This window comes from Salvelinus fontinalis, chromosome 37, assembly GCF_029448725.1.
Source record: "Salvelinus fontinalis isolate EN_2023a chromosome 37, ASM2944872v1, whole genome shotgun sequence".
In the NCBI taxonomy this organism is placed as follows: Eukaryota; Metazoa; Chordata; class Actinopteri; order Salmoniformes; family Salmonidae; genus Salvelinus; species Salvelinus fontinalis.
This window is the reverse complement of record NC_074701.1, coordinates 25,481,116-25,500,089: the sequence shown is the minus strand read 5'-3', so window position 1 is coordinate 25,500,089 and position 18,974 is coordinate 25,481,116. Positions and strand designations below refer to the sequence as shown.

At 41.1% G+C, this 18,974-nt stretch overlaps 1 protein-coding gene across 2 annotated transcripts in view; it reads left to right on the top strand.

Annotated features, from left to right (window-relative positions):
- Positions 1–18,974, top strand: part of LOC129836420 (protein FAM13B-like) — a 59,358-nt gene that overhangs the window by 2,759 nt on the left and 37,625 nt on the right. For both annotated transcript variants that reach the window (XM_055902548.1, XM_055902547.1), the window contains exons 2-6: positions 130–313; positions 473–682; positions 2,599–2,779; positions 9,957–10,131; positions 10,962–11,110. In XM_055902548.1, coding sequence (XP_055758523.1) covers positions 130–313; positions 473–682; positions 2,599–2,779; positions 9,957–10,131; positions 10,962–11,110 — 899 coding nt within the window. The remainder of the gene's footprint in view (positions 1–129; positions 314–472; positions 683–2,598; positions 2,780–9,956; positions 10,132–10,961; positions 11,111–18,974) is intronic.

The following is an 18,974-nucleotide window of genomic DNA, read 5'->3' as shown; positions in this document are numbered from 1 at the left end:
GTGGGATAACTGACTCTTATACTGTGTTGACGACTCCATCCAGTTGCTTCTTATCCTAAGCCTCAGGAAATAATGATAAGAAGGACAAAAATGCCTACAGCTTAAAGTTTTGGTGTCTTTTCTATGCAGAGCGACTCATCTGCTGTGAGAATTCGGAAGCACAATGCGAAGATCAGCCCTGAGCGGACTGTTCCAGGCCCTGACACCAGTCCTGTTTTTGGGGTAACCCTTGAGAGGCTGAGGGAAGATGGACAGCTTGTTTGTGGAGTGCCCCGCATGCTGCGACACATGGTGGATTTCCTGGACAGAAATGGTAAGGCATCACACACACACACACACACACACACACACACACACACACACACACACACACACACACACACACACACACACACACACACACACACACACACACACACACACACACACACACACTACTTTGTTCACAGTCCATCCCCTGCCCTTACTCCAGGTCTGCAGCAGAGGGGTCTGTTCCGTCTGTCTGGCTCTGTGTTAAGGACCAGGCAGCTGAGGCTGATGTGGGACAGGGGAGAGAGAATGGATCTTGAGGTGGAGGAGGATGTCTCAATTGTGGCCTCCCTGCTCAAGCTCTTCTTCAGGGAGCTGCCCAACCCCATCATACCAGAGCCTCAGCGCAAGGATCTGGTTCTCAGCCTCACAGGTATGGCGATTGACCCTTCGCTAGGGCCCGCCCCAGAATTTGGGGTAACCCCTCGCAGCGATCCAATAGAGCTCGCCAGCTTGTAGTCCTACAAAATTTAAATGTGTTAGCATTTTCTACTTCTGGTTCTTTCAGCCATTCATATGGATAAATTGAATGGGCAAAGAATGGGGTTTTGGGATAAAAGATGAAAATAAGGTTAACACAACCTTTTATACGTTTGTTCTCTGAGATACGATCAGACAGTTAACATGAACTTTATGAATTATGAAGCCTTTATGTGCTCTATGTGCTTGTTTTGATTACATAAATGCTTCAAAATTCACAAAAAGTGATGTTAGCTGATGAAATAGATCTCATAAGATCTTCGAAACCTATGTTTACCACATACCTTATTTTCTGCATTTATCCAAAACCCCTCCAAAAAACCCCACCTCTATGGATAGTAACTGTTTTCAAGTCCGACATCTCGGACAAGATCACTTTTTAAAAGCATGGAAGCCATAGAGCCCCAGAGTGGGGGTGTCATAATACCCATAAAACCTAGCGGTCAAACAGGGAAATGGTTCCAATCGTTTTTCGACCACTCATTTTTCCCATAGGGGATTTTAGAAACACTTAAAATAAGGGCTGTGTTTCATGTAGGCTTACCCTGGCCTGACCTTTTGATAATCGTGTAAATGTTGGACAAGGTGATATTTATCATGCACAGATTTTATCACTCAGAGTTATCTCATGCCATATACTGTATGTTAAATCCAGGTCACAGTTTCCATATGATATGTGTGTTTCTGCTAACCTATAGCTGACATAAGTAGTGAGACCAGGACACACATGGGGAAAATCGCAGATTGTTAATCTATCACAGTCTGACCTTTAGTCCCCACAAACATGCTTCCCCACTGTTCTCTGCAAATTTTGCTTTATGATGTGGGTAAAAGATCTCAGCAATGTGCACCACTTGTTTACGTGCGGTTCAAACACTACTCTGAAAATAAGTAATGATAAATACTTTTATGGTGTGCAATTGGTATTTCCAAAGATTAAGCCTAGATTTTCTACAGAATGATGCTATTGATGTTGATGCTATCAAATCAAATCAAATGTATTTGTCACATGCGCCGAATAGAACAGGTAATGCTTACTTACAAGCCCTTAACCAATGATGCAGTTTTAAGAAAATACCTAAAAAAAATAAAATAAGAAAAAAGTAAGATAAGAAAAACAAATAATTAAGAGCAGCAGTGAATAACAATAGCGGGGCTCTATACAGGGGCTACCGGTACAGAGTCAATGTGTGGGGGCACCGGTGTTGAGGTAATAAAGATAATTGTGTACATGCAGGTAGGGTTGTTAAAGTGGCTATGCATAGATAATAACTAGAAGCTGTTTAGAAGCCTCTTGGACCTAGACTTGGCGCTCTGGTACCGCTTTCCGTGTGGTAGCAGAGAGAACAGTCTATGACTAGGGTGGCTAGAGTCTTTGACGATTTTTAGGGCCTTCCTCTGACACCGTCTGGTATAGAGGTGCTGGATGGCAGGAAGCTTGGGCCCGGTGATGTACTGGGCCGTACGCACTACCCTCTGTAGTGCCTTGCGGTCGGAGGCCGAGCAGTTGCCATACCAGGCAGTGATGCAACCCGTCAGGATGCTCTCGATGGTGCAGCTGTAAAATCTTTTGAGGATCTGAGGACCCATGCCAAATCTTTTCAGTCACCTGAGGGGGAATAGGTTTTGTCATGCCCTCTTCACAACTGTCTTGGTGTGCTTGGACCATGTTAGTTTGTTGTTGATGTGGACGCCAACGAACTTGAAGCTCTCAACCTGCTCCACTACAGCCCCGTCGATGAGAAGGTATTGAATTTTGATATGAAGTGTTGCTAATGTTCATGTCAAGATTTTCTTTATTTTCTCTAGAACGTAAGAATGAGGCAGAGTTGAACGCGGCTCTGAAAGAGAAACTCAGCAGCCTACCTGTCGACAAACACAGCATCCTTTTTTACCTCCTCCACTTCCTGTCAAGGGTGGCCTCTCACAGCCAATCAAATCACATGCCTGTGGAGAACCTGGCCACAGTCTTTGGACCCTGTATATTCCAGTGAGTCATTGCCAATAGCAACCCTATTAATCACATCATAGATCACCCCAGAGACATTTTCAGGGCATAGAATTTAGGCAAACATTACAAGGGGGAAATGATCAGTCATAATAGCTAGTTGTCTTAATAAAAGAGACAAAAACATTATTCCACTGTATTCAATGGGTTAGTAACCTACACAACTGTAGTCCTAGTTCAGGTTAACATTAGTTTATAACAATTAAACATGACTTGCAGTTCCAATCCTCACAGATTAAATCAAAGTTTATTGGTCGCTTACAAAGTTTTGCAAATGTTTATTGCAGGTGCAGCAAAATGCTTATGTTTCTAGCGCCAACAATGCAGCAATATCTAGCACTACAATTACAATACACACATAATCCAATAGTAAAAAAATACCAAGAAATGAAGACATATCAGAACAGTTGCACAATTAGGAGCTGGAAAGGGTGGAGGGGAGCTGACACAATTGAGGAAATGGGTATGGAGTGGGGCGATAGAGCAGGACAAGCAGTGGCCGACAGAAGTTCTTGTACAGCTGTAGTTCACCAGTTTACAGAGCTCTGTAAATAATCTCATGGACAAAAATATTGGTCCCTGAGCGAATACTCTTTTAACAAAGATAACTGCAAAAAAAAGTTTCCTGTAGCTATCCGTTTGCTGCATCTTTCTAATGGCAATTTGTCCCACTCTTCAGCTGCAAACTGCTCAAATTCTTCAATGTTTGAGTGGTGCCTTCCACCAACTGCTGTTTTCAGATCTTGCCATAGGTTTGTGATGGTATTCAGGTCTGGACTCATCGCTGGCCACTCCAGAACAGTCCAGTGTTTATTCTTGTACCATTCCTGGGTACTTTTTATGTGTGTTTGGGTTGTTGTCCTGCTGAAAGACTAACAACCTTCAACAGAGACCCAGTTTTTGGACACAGTTGAACACTGCACTCCAAAACACCTGCTACCGTAATTTCATGATGTCTTGCACGTTCAAGGCCCCCAGTGCCAGAGGGAGCAAAGCAACCCCACAGCATTATCTAGCCTCCCCCATGTTTGATTGTTCTTTTCTTTGAATGCTTAATTTGGTCATTGGTAAACATAGGACGACCCCACTGCTGAGACACAAGAAGCCCTATTGAACTTTGCAAAAACCCACCTAAACAAGCATTAAATCCTGGGGAAATGTTCTGTGGACCAATTAAACAAAATTAGCGCTTTTTGGCAGTACAGATCAGTGATATGTTTACAGATTACCAAATTAAACATTCAATCAAAATAACACCCTCCCTACAATCAAACATAGGAGAGGTTCAATAACAGAGTGATGAGTCCAGATCCCATCAAAAACCTATGACGAAATCTGGAAACAGTAGTTGGTGGAAGGCACCACACAACATTGAAGAATTTAAGCAGTTTACATCTGAAGAGTTGGCCAAACTGCCAGTAGAAAGGTGCAGCAAGCACATTTTTTTACATTTATTTTTTATCATTGCCAAAGGCTGTTTAACTAAGTATTACCTCCAGGGTGGCAATAATTTTGTCATTGCCATTTGTTCGAAATTTCTTCATTAACATTGTAAACTTAAGCCCCCCCCCCAAAAAAAAATTGGTTATGCAATGTTGACAATCCAATAACAACGTGTTCAATTTCCAATTATTTTAGAAGAAACAAAGAATTGTTTAGGACAACTGCAATGGTGCCAATATACAGTATTTGGCTGCAACTGTTATGGCAGTCAGCACCCCCATATCCCCCCTCTCTCCTCTCACTCTTCTCATACGTTTGTCTGAGTACTGGAAATAAGAGTGAAGTGTCTGGCCTGCAGAGTTTGTTGTACATTTTGGGATGCAAGAGAAAATGACAACAGATTGAAGTAGGGAGGGGATAGGAGGAGTAGGAAGTCCCGGTCCGGACGTCCTGCGCTGTCAGCCCACCAGGGCAAGACTGGTAAGAAAAGGCAGAAAAGAGAGAGAGAAGGAGAAAGATAGAAAGAAAAGCAGTAGCAGCTGTCACAAGGGTATTCCCATTTAGCGACCCACCGCTTCACCCCCCCCATACTTTCACATTTTCCAGTCACACACTCAGGGTTTAAAAACCTTCTTGTCCCCCATACTTGGCACATGTGCTTGTACCTCATGTTCTTGGCTTACCTCCTCTTTAACTATCACGCTGTAATCTGGTCCTTTCAAAAGGGCTGGTACCACCCCCTTTGCGCTCACACAACATGCGTCTCTTGTTGCTTATACATCTGTTATGTAACTGGCATGACATTATAGTCATGACCTGTACCTGCTTCGGCTCCGCACAAACAAACTCTTTACACCCCAATGTTTCACATTCTCTTCCCTCCGTTTATTCTAAAGTTGTGCCATACAGTAGGGTGAGTGGGGTAAGTTTAGCAATTTTTTTACATTCAGCATCACTACGTCAAGGGAAATATAGTATTCTTCTAACAAAGATATCTGGATATATTTCAAGATGTTGAGATAATCAGAATTCATGTAAACAAAAGTTTAGAAAATATATCTTGTCCAAAAAAAGTGGTCTCTTGGTAAGTTGAGCATAGGGGCAGGATAAGTTGAGCCGCCTTGGGGTAAGTGGGTGATGGTGTCCTGTGACAGTGGGTGATGGTGCTTGTAGGTTAATGTTTAATTAATGGAATGTGGTATCTTGTATCTCTTAAATGTTTGCCTACATTCAGATATAGATCTCTCTGTTCAATATCACTTACCCTGGCATTGCTTGACCAGTTGTCAGGGACAGGGATGTTGTTTTGATGTGCCAATTTGTCGGAAAGTTCTCTGCATTTGAGGCTACTAAGCACATGAAACTGGTTCTTGAAATTGTTTATATGTTTAGCAAGCTCAGACTCCATGTCTTCAGATAAGACCTTGTGTTCCTCTGCTACTCTGTCATAGCCTCTCTTTCACACAGGTACATGTTGGTTTTCTTTTTGTCAATGTACATATCAGTGTCATTCAGTCTATTTATTCATCCTTGCTGCTGCTCCAATCAACTTCTTCCCTTCTCTCACTTCCTTGGCTGCTCTCTCAAGAACATCAAGGAAGGCTAGGCCCCTACTTCTTTTACGTTTGTATACACGGGCATGATGATGTCTGCTCTGTAACAATAAACATGCACTATCTTGAGTTCATATGCATGACACATTGCAAAAATACTAGGCATAAAACTGACAAAATGTCATGATCATTTGTATAGGCCATTGGCTCAACTTACTCTAATGCAGATATTTTTTACTATATTAGCCCACACAGCTACTAGGATGCACTTTCATGCTAGGTTTAGAACCTCATATTGTATCCTATAGAGACCCCAACTGATGTATAAAACAATCTTAAAACTATTTACTTTGGTTTAGATACAAGCATCATGAAACCTATAACAATAAATTAATTTGACTTTGAAAATCAGTTTTTTGGACCTACCTTGCTTACCACTTTTTCCTTGTGGTTTCTTCCTTCACAGACACCCTGAAATGATGAGCTCTTCCTAAATCTTTGATCACATGATTCATTTTGTGGATGGTTTCCTAGAAACGGGGTGGCTCAACTAACCCTTTGGTTCAACATAATATACTCTCCCCTACGGTTCTGCTGGACCTGAGCTCCCCAAAAAAGATACAAACAGATGGTAACAGCAAAAACATTCTAAGAAAAACAAAAAGACGTAAAAAGAGAATGTTTCCAGGTAAATTCATTGATTGGACTTATTGTATATACAGTGTCTTCAGAAACTATTCACCCCCCTTGACTTTTTCCACATTTTGTTGTGTTAAAGCCTGAATTTAAAATAGATTAAATTGGGATTTTTTGTCACTGGCTTATACACAATTTCAACATTTTTACAAATGAACAAGGAAAAACTGAAATGTCTTGAGTCAACAAATATTCAACCCCTTTGTTATAGCAAGCCTAAATAAGTTCAGGAGTAAACATTTGCTTAACAAGTCACATAATAAGTTGCATGGACACAATAAGTGTTTAACATGATTTTTGAATGACTACCTCATCTCTATACCCCACACAAACAATTATCTGTAAGGTCCCTCAGTCGAGCAGTGAATTTCGAACACAGATTCAACCACAAAGACCAGGGAGGTTTTCCAACCCCTCACGAAGAAGGACACCTATTGGTAGATGGGTAAAAAATAAATAAGCAGACATTTAAGGTCCCTTTGAGCAAGGTGAAGTTATTAATTACACTTTGGATGGAGTATCCATACACCCAGTCACTGCAAAGATACAGGCGTCCTTCCTAACTCATTTGCTGGAGAGGAAGGAAACTGCTTAAGGATTTCACCACGAGGCCATTGGTGACTTTAAAAAGTTACAGAGTTTAATGGCTGTCATAGGAGAAAACTGAGGATGGATATACATAATTGTAGTTACTCCACAATACTAACCTAATTGACAGAGTGAAAAGAAGGAAGCTTGTACAGAATAAAAATATTCTAAAACATGCACCTAAAGTAATACTGCAAAAAATGTGGCAAAGCAACTACATTTTTGTTCTGAGTGTTACATTAGGGGGCAAATCCATTACAACACATTACTGAGTACGACTCTCCATTTTTTCAGAATAGAAAATAAACGGAATGGCAAAATCCTAGAGGAAAACCTGGTTCAGTCTGTTTGCCACCAGACACTGGGAAATTAATTCACCTTTCAGCAGGATAATAACCTAAAACACAAGGACAAATCTACACTGGAGTTGCTTACCAAGAAGACCCTGAATATTCCTGAGTGGCCGAGTTACTGTTTTGACATAAATCTACTTGAAAATCTATGGCAAGACCTGAACATTTAAAAAAAATAAAAATAAAAAATGTAAATAATGAATAAAAAAAAGAATGTACAAATATTGTACAATCCAGGTGTGCAAAGCTCTTAGAGACTTACCCAGAAAGATTCACATCTGTAACCAATGCCAAAAGTGCTTCAATACATGGTATTGCATTCTTATAGAATGAGATATTTCTGTATTTAATTTTCTATAAATTTGCAAAAAAATCTAGAAACATGTTTTCCCTTTGTCATTATGGGTTTTTCTGTGTAGAATTTTTTAAATTTAATCCATTTTGAATTCAGGTTGTAACACAACATGGAATAAATCAAGGGGTATGAATATTTTCTGAAAGCACTGTAGCACTTTTCTAGACACCCAAAGCACTTTAATAGTATGGGGAAGCTTACCTCATACAACAACAATGCGTAGCACCCACTTGGGTCACGCATAGCAACCAATTTGCCCTAGAACACTCACCACACATCCGCTGGAGAGTTAGGAATTAGATTATGTCTCCATCACTGCCCTTGGGCATTTATCTTAAGACTAGAGGGAAGAGAACTCCATACTGGCCTTCTAACACCACTTCCAGCAACATCTGATCTCCCATCCAAGGACTGACCCTGCTTAGCTTCAGAGGCAAGCTAGCAGTGGAATGCAGAGTGGTATGCTGCTGGAATGTTCCTGCCCGGCATTCAAGTTCCTTCATTCTGGAAAGGTTGGATGAGCTAATCATATCTCTGAAATGTAGGACAAGTGGAGGCTGTTGAAAGGATTCGTTTTTTGGAATTGAAAGCTCACGGTGAAAACTTTGGAACCAGGTCAAGTGTTCAGTAATCCTTGTTAAAAGATATTTGGCTTTACAAGATAATCCACATTGCTTTTAGGATTTCTTAGTCTGAACTGTGTGGATTTTAATTTTCCACTTAGTTTGACACAACAAGTACTCAACACTATTTTACGTTCCATGGCAAACTGCACTACATGTTGAATTTCACTAGGGGAAACCATGAGGTAGATTCACATGACGCTTACTTATGTGTTGTTTCCAGTTATAAAGTTTTCAGCAGGGCCGGCTCCAGGCATAAGCCATTTACTGGTGAGAGTTAGAATAGTAGAATACACAAGGTGAAATTTTGAAAAAATTTTGTGCATCAGCAGTTTTATCTTGTTATGTTAATCATTGACAGTCACTCAATTAGACATGGTCACAGATACCTTAAAAAAAAAAGGTAGGGGAGTAGGTCAGGAAACCAGTTAGTATCTGGTGCCTCATGCAGCGCAACACAACTCCTTCACATAGAGTTGATCAGGCTGTTGATTGTGGCCTGTGGAATGTTGTCCCACTTCTCTTCAATGGCTGTACAAAGTTGCTTGATATTGGCGGGAAATGGAACATGCTGTCGTACACATTGATGCAGAGCATCCCAAACATGCTCAATGGATGACATGTCTGGTGAGTTTGCAGGCCATGGAAGAACTGGGACATTTTCAGCTTCCAGGAATTGTGTACAAATCCTTGCGACATGGAGCCATGCATTATCATGCTGAAACATGAGGTGATAGCAGCGGATGAATGGCACGACAATGGGCCTCAGGATCTCATCACGGTATCTCTGCATTAAAATTGCCATCGATAAAATAAGGTTGTGTTCGTTGTCCGTAGCTTATGCCTGCCTATTCCGTAACCCCAACGCCACAAAATTTGAGAGAAATGCTGTTTTTGTGCATATGGAGTATTTCTGGGATCTTTCAGCTCATGAAACATGGGACCAACACTTTACATGTTGTGTTTATGTTTTAGTTCAGTGTAGTAATCATGGCAGAATACCGACCGGGCATGCAGGGGGCCCCATTAATTTTTTAGTCACTCTCACTCATATATCATTAACATTAACATCTTGGCAAATGTGTAGAATTACAGGAAATTAGCTTTAAAACTGCACACATTTCCCTCCACCACACTGCAAAATTGGTATAATTGCATGAAATGGGCTGTCATTTTTTTTCTTCTCTCTGCACCGTGTCAAAATGTGTAGAAATGCAGAAAGTTTGCTTTAAAGTTGCAACATTTTCTCTACTCCCCATGGTAAAATGTGTAGAATTGCAAGAAATGTACTTTAAAACTGATTTAAAAAAAAATCTCCACCGTCAATAGGGGGGCCAATCAAATGTTTTGCCTGTGAGGTGGGGGGGCCCCCAACCAAATATGGCCGGTTTTTAGTATTGACATAGAAGCAAATCTCATTTTACAGTAATGGTGTGAATGAAATAGTTGTAAATGGCATACAATCGCTGAGTCTCCATTTCCTCTGATAAGCACAGCATTTTACTGAACACATTTTCATTGACGTTTGGTCTCCCTCTCTCTGTACAGTGTTCCATCAGGGCCTAGGATGCTGGAAGAGCAGAGTGTGTGTAATGCCCTGTTGCTCCACCTCCTGAGACATCAGTCTGTTGTCTTTATATGTCCCCCGGACCTTCCACACCCCCCTCCTAGCCAGGATACCCCATCACCACCCCCACATCTCGCAGCCCTGTCCCATTTTAAGGTGAGACATGATAATGAATTCCTTTCTCCACAGTGATTTGTACTGTACATCTCTCCTTGGCGTCTGAGGATAGGTTTACAGAGGTTCATAATGTTTTCACTAAATTAACAATAGCCCTGACTCTGACCTTAACCCTTCAAATGCTGTTATCTTTAAGAAATGACAGGATATCCTGCTTCCCCTGACCCCTGTGAAGACAGGTGATGGGTTTCATTATGCATCATCCCACCCCAGTGAACTATGTTTACTTTGCAACAATATATAATATCATACAGTATTATGGCATATTTCCACCTGAAACTTACCCCAGTGTTTTACCATAAAGGCTCAGCCTTTTGTTTTTCCACCTCCACGGCCCAGCTCCAGTGTCTCCCAGGGCCATGGCCTCAGTGGACCTGCTCTGACTTAGGGCCAAGGCCAAGCCACTGGTACTTTTCAGCTGTCATTCACATAACAATGGCTAAGCAACTCACAAAGGGGCAGCAGGTAGCCTAGTGGTTAGAGTGTTGGACTAGTAACCGCAAGGTTGCAAGATCAAATCCCTGAGCTGACAAGGTAAAAAATCTGTCGTTCTACCCCTGAACGAGGTAGTTAACACACTGTTCCTAGGCTGTCATTGAAAATAGAAATTTGTTCTTAACTGACTTGCCCAGGTAAAAAAAGCAACTGTCTTGATAATGCTGACATTAACATGACACACTGGTGTGGGTTAAGTATTGGTAGGAAATACCCCATAAACCAAACATCTCCAATATTATGTTTGATAGCATCGTATAGTGCTGTGTCATGTACGGTAAGAGGACATTTCAGGGAGTAATGTGTCATTATAGTCCCGGCTGCAGGAGAGACTGGGGGGTCCTCCCAGCACCTCTCGGTCAGAGGAAAGTAACAGTGTGGGAAGGTTTGACGGAGACAGCACCACGTCAGAGACAGGAAGTCTTACTACCAACACACCCAGAAAGGCATCTAACCTGAACAGGTACAGTCCCCTGCATAGTATCACCTGGACGTCTCTGAATGAGCCCATATGAGAGCAATTCAAGAGATGGAATAATATGAAAGTTTAAAGCAACAACAAAAGTGGTGAAATGTTGAGAATGTCTACACAAGGTAAACATACAGTGTACCCGGGATGTACAACATTCCTTTCTAAATGGCCATGCCAGGTATGTGCACTTATGCAGTAATATATGGAACAATCATGCCACATTCTCTGTTCATTGTTCTGGATAATTCAGTCACACATCTTTACAAGCTGTGTCACACCTCTTAGAACATATCATTTCTCTGCTTACATCATGCACTTGTCACTTGTCAGCTGTCACTTTTCAGCTGAATGTAAAACATTGTTATTAGCAATAACTGTAAACAAGCATTTCGGAAATTTGACCTTACCTCAATGCACACTATGAAGCATTTATATATTTGTATCATCTTTTTATGAAGTTTGGTAATTGGTATTGCAAAAGCTTCAGCTACTCTTCCTGGTGTCCACACAAAACATGAAACATGACATAATACAGAATATTAATAGACAAGAACAGCTCAAAGACAGAACTACATCAATAAAATAAAATAAAAATGCACATGTAGCCTACATATCAATACGTACACACAAACTATCTAGGTCAAATAGGGGAGAGGCGTTGTGCTGTGAGGTGTTTCTTTATCTGTTTTTGAAACCAGGTTTGCTGTTCATTTGAGCATCTCTTTATTATGGACAGACCTCTCCCCATCTTTACAACCATTGAATATATATATTTTTGACCATGACAGTTTACAATCAAGGTAACACCAAGTAATTTATTATCCTCAACTTGTTCAACAGCCACCACACCCTACATTACTAGAATCAGCTGAGGTCTAGAAGTGAAATCAAATGAAATTGTATTTGTCACATGCGCCGAATATAACAGGTGTAGACTATACCGTGAAATGCTTGCTTAAGAGCCTTTCCCAACGATACAGAGTAAAAAATATATATAAATAAATAATAATACAAATAATAATTTATGATTCCATTTGAGGACTTCAGTTGTGTACATTATATAATTTTATGATTGTTTTGATAACTTTATTAGTGCAGTGTCCGAGGCCACTCCTGTGTGTGCGTGTGGATGTTAGGCTTTGGTTCCTTGGATTTGTCACCAAGCATGTTATGATGTCTGATCAGCAGTCTGGCTTTGTGGCCCCAAAAACTCAGGGAAACATTTGTATTGTGTCAGTTGATTTGCTCTGACATTGGTCACAGGAAGTGTTAGAAATCCCTCACCTGACACACCAGGACTCTACGCTGACCTTTTTTACAAGGAGCACGTGTGCGCCTAAGGGGAAAAATGTAGGCACACACAAATATTTTAGGTAATAAAGCTAGAATCCTTCATTTCTCTGGGCGCACGGGTGCTACTAAATAAAAATTCCAGGATCTCACAGATATATATTTAGGCACATATACGAGTAAAATGGTCACACTTGGGCCTCCTGAGTGGCGCAGCGGTCTAAGGCACTGCATCACAGTGCTAGGAGTGTCACTATATCTGTATCAAACCGGCTGTGATCGGGAGTCCCATAGGGCGGCACACAACTGGCCTAGCATCGTCTGGGTTAGGGGAGGGTTTGGCTGGGTGAGCTTTACTTGGCTGATCGCACTCTACTGATTCCTTGTGGCAGGCCAGGCGCCTGCAGGCTGACCTCGGTCATCAGTTGAACAGTGTTTCCTCCGACACATTGGTGCGGCTGCCTTCCAGGTTAAGTGGGCGGGTGTTAAGAAGCGCGGTTAGGCGGGTCATGTTTCAGAGGATGTTTGACTCGACCTTTGCCTCCCGAGCCCGTTGGGGAGTTGCAGTGATGAAACAAGATTGAAAAAGGGGGTAAAATACAAAAAAAAAGTTGCACTATAGAGCCCTGACTTTTTGCAGTTTCAAAACTGTAAGTAGATCCACATACCATGCTGCACTACTATACGGGATGCAGGTTGACGTTTATTATCATAAGTCTTGTTCTGGAGGCAGAACAGAGTGATTTATTCTTAGATAGGCCAGCTGCAAAGGCTATATTGTCAAAATTCATGAAAGCAAACATTTTCTTCAAACTTAAGGTTAAGCATTAGGGTTAGCATTGTGGTTAAGGTTAGAATCAGATTGGTCACTAGCTGGCACAGTAATACAATCTGCAGAGCTGCCTCCAGAACAAGATTCATGGAGAGTTGATCTACAGCTATTAATTTGTTCTCCCATCCAGGGTTTTAACCAAGCCCTGCTTAGCTTTTATATTTGTCACTGACTACTACCAATATGCTATTGTGAGAATGATTATTAAGATACCTCTTAATAACTAAATATATTCACTGTTACTATCAAAGTCATTCCAAGGGGTAGGTTTAACAGCGCAAATACAAATACAAAAGTATGTGGAAATCACTTCAAATTAGAGGATTTGGCTATTTCAGCCACAAAGTTGCTGACAGGTGTATAAAGTTGAGCGCACAGCCATGCGATCTCCATAGACAAACATTGGCAGTAGAATGGCCTTTCTGAAAAACTTTCCAATAAGTCAGTTTGTCAAATTTCCAAACTGCCTCTGGAAGCAACTTCAGGGTCAGCACAAGAACTGTTCGTCGGGAGCTTTATGAAATGGGTTTCCATGGCTGAGCATCTGGACACAAGGCTAAGATCACCATGCGCAATGCGATGTGTCGGCTGGAGTGGTGTAAAGCTTGCCACCATTGGACTCTGGAACAGTGGAAACATATGCTCTGGAGTGATGAATCATGCTCTACCATCTGACAGTCCGATGAACGAATCTGGGTTTGGCGAATGCCAGGAGAACGCTACCTGCCTGAATGCATAGTGCCAGCTAGGCCCCTTAGTTCCAGTGAAGGGAAATCTTAACATAATGGCATTCTAGACGATTCTGTGCTTTCAACTTTGTGGCAACAGTTTGGGGAAGGCCCTTTCCTGTTTCAGCATGACAATGCCCCCGTGCACAAAGTGAGGTCCATACAGAAATGAGTTGTTGAGATCAGTGTGGAAGAACTTGACTGGTCTGCACAGAGTTCTGACCTCAACCCCATCGAACACCTTTGGGATGTATTGGAATGCCGACTGCAAGCCAGGCCTAATCGCCCAACATCCGTTTCCGACCTCACTAATGCTCTTGTGGCTGAAAGGAAGCAAGTCCCCGCAGCAATGTTCCAACATCTAGTGGAAAGCCTTCCCAGAAGAGTGGAGGCTGTTATAGCAGCAAAGGGGAGACAAACTACATATTATTGCCCATGATTTTGGAATGAGATGTTTGACAAACAGGTGTCCACATACTTTTGGTAATGTAGTGTATATCATCAATAATACTATTTATGCCTATATAGCATTTGCAAAGTCATCAACAGATATTGTTTCAATTCAACCCAGGGTTCAACTAAAAATAGACAATACATATAAGCCTAGGCCCTAGGGTTTCAAGCTTTGGTTGATTTCAAATGGATGGTTGATTTCAAATGGAATCTTCAAGTTAATCATTAATACGTTGCATTCACGTCTCCATCTCAACCAAAAAGGAAAGTTAAAGCATAGGACTTCAATCAAATCAAACTTTATAAAGTGCATTTAAAGTTTGATTAGATGTAGTCCTATTCTTTAACTTTGACTTGTCGACAAGTTAACAAATTATATGTTTGATTCATGTCTCCAACTAAACCAAAAATAAAAGTTAAATTAAAGGATTAACATTTACATTTTAGTCATTTATCAGATGCTCTTATCCAGCTAATTAAATCCAGTGGCTCAGAGTGACTTACAGGAGCAATTAGGGTTAAGTGCTTTGCTCAAGGGCACATCGGCAGATTTTTCACCTTGTCGGCTCGGGGATTAAAACCTGTGACTTTTCTGTTCTGGCCCAACGCTCTTAACCGCTAATTAATCCAGTGGCTCAGATGAAATTATTCTGCGTTGTCAACCAAACATATTTCAATCATCTTTTTGTATTAGAGGAAATAGCCTAAAGATAAGGCTATCTTACAAACTAATGCAACAGTATTTATTCAACCTTAAAATTAGTAACACATCCATGGCCACATTTTGAGGTTAGCCTCCTGTAACTATACATGTCTTCTTATGTAATCATAGAAAGCCTGGAAGTTCAAGACAGCATGCAAGGGTTGCAGGTCTGTGGAGATCTTCACAATTGCTATAATAATCTGTGCAGAATCTTTAACTGCATTTATCACTTATACTTTAATGTAATCTCAACTACAATCCAGGTCATTTGGCTCTGCTATTTGATGAAGCACAGTGATAACACATTAAGTTGTTGTATAAATACTAAATATCTGACATTGTAATCCCATTTAACCTTTTTTTTTTATAATTGAAAGTGCAGATTTAGATGACAACTAAATGGAAAAATCATATGTCGTTTTTCTATTGGAATTTGGTTGTGCTTAGATGGTTAGTGATAGTGGTTAGCATAGTGATAACACATTGTGAATTCAACAAACTTCTTCTTCTTCAGTTGGTGAATAAAGGTTGAAATGTCATTAACGTCAACATGTCAAGAAAATATTACCTAAACTTCCATGTTGAAATGACATGGTGTGCTCAGTGGGAAGGAACTGCTTAGAGTCAATCTTTTTTTTCTTTTTTTTATTTTAAAATGTTTTTTTTACCCTACCCCCTTTTCATGGTATCCAATTATTAGTAGTTACTGTCTTGTCTCATCGCTACATGCTCGGGAGAGACGAAGGTCAAGAACCATGCGAACCATGTGTCCTCCGAAACACAACCCAACCAAGCAGCACTGCTTCTTAACACAGCGCGCATCCAACCCGGAAGCCAGCCGCACCAATGTGTCGGGAGGAAACACCTAGCGACCTGGTCAGCATGCACTGCGCCCAGCCTACCACAGGAGTCACTAGTGCGCGATGAGACAAGGATATCCCTACCGGCCAAACCCTCTCTAATCCGGATGACGCATGGACCTCCCGGTCACGACAGAGCCTGGGCTCGAACCCAGAGTCTCTGGTGGCACAGCTAGCACTGCGATGCAGTGCCTTAGACCACTGCCCCACCCGGGAGGCCTTTCTTATAGTCAATCTTAATTATACTGTTCCTCTTTGGATTAGATATATTGAAATATGATGTCTTTACCGGATTACCGTTATCAATGGCTTCAGTTTTAGTGAAACATGCTTCTGCCGCAACACATTAATTTGACATTTGTCCTAGTTAACCCTGGTCTCTTCGAAAGACCTCTTCGCCACACAGGAGAGATGACAAGCAGCTGGAAACGTGTTCACACTTACAGGTGGAGAAGGACACATGCAGAGCCATGGAGAAAGAAAGAAAATATATAGTCAATTAACCTTTCTCAATACATCCAGTGAGAAAGATAATGGACCTATTCGCATCTGTAGCAGACTGTAGTTTCAGAATTCCACTCCTACATTAATTGGACAGCAAAAGGCGTAACGCTCGCTCACCAGGACGTTTCGGCCTTGACCTTCTTCAGATTCTTTCAATGACCTTCTTCAGATTCTTTTGTCTAATAAAAGTATGCATTTTTAATGAGTAAGCGAGCGTCTTTTCCTGTCCAAAGATGTCTACACATTTGTAAGTTGCACCTCTACTCACGTTGGTTGAGCACCTACTTCTTTCCTCCTACATTAATTAAAATTGTCTCTGCCTCACTATTGGAAAGTGTAGAAAAGTGGGAAATTACTAATTACTTTCTAAGAAAAATATACATAATACAGCCATCTGTTTCAACGTAAGGTTTCCTCACCGAACTGAAGAGGCCTTGCCCCTTAGCAAGTGGAAACATCTATTTTGGAGACTTGGATGCGGGTGCGAAGTATTTTGGATGCAGTGAGAAAGGTTCATTGACTATATTTTTTATTTCTTTCCCCATGGCTCTGCATGCTAGGTTAATATTAGCTATGAGCGATTTTGTGCATGTGTGTGAGAGCGGCGTAAGAGCTAGTAGAAAAGAGAGCGAGACCCTGCTGTTGTGTTTGTGCATGTATGAGAGAGAAACTGAGGTAGTCTTTCAGTTTCTCTCTCTCACTCCCTCTCTCACTCCCCCTCTCGCTCGCTCTCTCTCTCTCTCTAACTCCCCTCTCTCAGCTTTCTCTCTCAATCCCTCTGCCTCGCTCTCTCTCACTCCTTCGCTCTCTCCCCTCTCTATCTCGCTCTCTCACTCACTCACCCACCCACTCTCTCTCTCTCTCTCACTCCAACTCTCTTTTTGACATACATTGTGAATGGATACAGAGGAGTACCACGGTTCAGTGCCCTCTCACTGAGGTCTTATAATGATACGATCTGATGGAAGCTTTACTCTTCACATAGCTCCTTGTAAGGCTCTATTATTCCTGTTGTAAACCAAAGAAAGCTTTATTTAGACAACCAGTATGTACAATTCAATGTACTACACCAGCGAAGGTTCACTGATGGTTGTATCCATTCACAATGTAACTTGTGCCAATGTCTGAAAGTATTTACTGAAATCATGTTAGTCTCACAGTTCTGTTTTGAAAAGTACTATTCATATATTTTGTTTATTCCCAGTCATCAAGGATATTTGATATATTCCTTAAATCAAATCAAATGTATTTGTCACATGCTTCGTAACTACAGGTGTAGAATAACAGTGAAATGCTCACTTACGGGCCATTCCCAACAATGCAGAGAGAGAAAACCAGAAATAATAGAAAACAATAACACGAGGAATAAATACACAATGAGTAACGATATGCAGGGGTACTAGGTAATTGAGGTACTGTACATAAAAATCTAAGTAGTGAAACATTAAAAACGTTATAATTTTTACTGTGGATAAAACTATACTAAATATATTCACATCACCAAATAATTGATTAAAACACAATGTTTTGCAATGAAGGTCTACCGTAGCCTCAACAGCACTCTCTGGGGTAGCATGACAACTTCTGGAGGACGTCCTCCAACCTATCAGAGCTCTTGCGGCATGAATTTACATGTTATCCAACCAATCAAAGTATAAGAGAATGAATCTAGTACTGAAAGCATAGGCTACAGCTAGCTAGCACTGCAGTGCATAAAATGTGGTGAACAGTTGACTCAAAGAGAGAGCTGACGTCTTCTCTGAGGAAGACGTCAGCTTGATGTTGAAATGTCAGTCACCTGTTCGGATCCTGTACAATGGATTACAGTGAGCATAAAGAAATCAATCTTTACCTTTTTTTGTTGAGTGCTCCAACTCCTTTTTACCTCGAATTAGTCCTTTTGGAAAATTTTCTTTGCAAGCCATTCTCACAATAGTTTAACAGTTTTTAACAAATTCATTTACTGAAAAATGAAAGACAGAGAGAGATTTTGTTAAATGTTTTCACTTTGATGTAACGTTACTTAGCTTGTGGATGCAGCTAGCTAGTTTAGCTTACTCAAACACCCGGCTCGAACAGAGAGGGATGCTATGTTAGCTAGCTAGGTCTGGATATCCAACACTGGAACTCTTCCAAGTCAAGGTAAGCTTTTGGTTTTATTAATTTGTTGCAACTGGGGCCTGCCAGTGTAACTGCTAAACTGCTTGCTGTACACTGTACTGCATGATTGTAGCGGGTTTACTAATGCGTTAGAATCTAGTAGCTATGTTAGCTAACATGGTGACAATGATGTAGGTTGTGTGTTGCGGTTAGCGGTTATGGTATGAAGGTTTGGCTTGGAAAGTTTTTTTGCCTGGTCACAGCTGTTGTGTTGTGCACTGAAGTCCACAAGCAAAGGGAAATGGTGAGAGGAGAATAGCGCGTAGATGCGAGAAGGAATTATACAACGAGCAAAGTGATCATGCTGTTTGTATGTGGCTGCTAT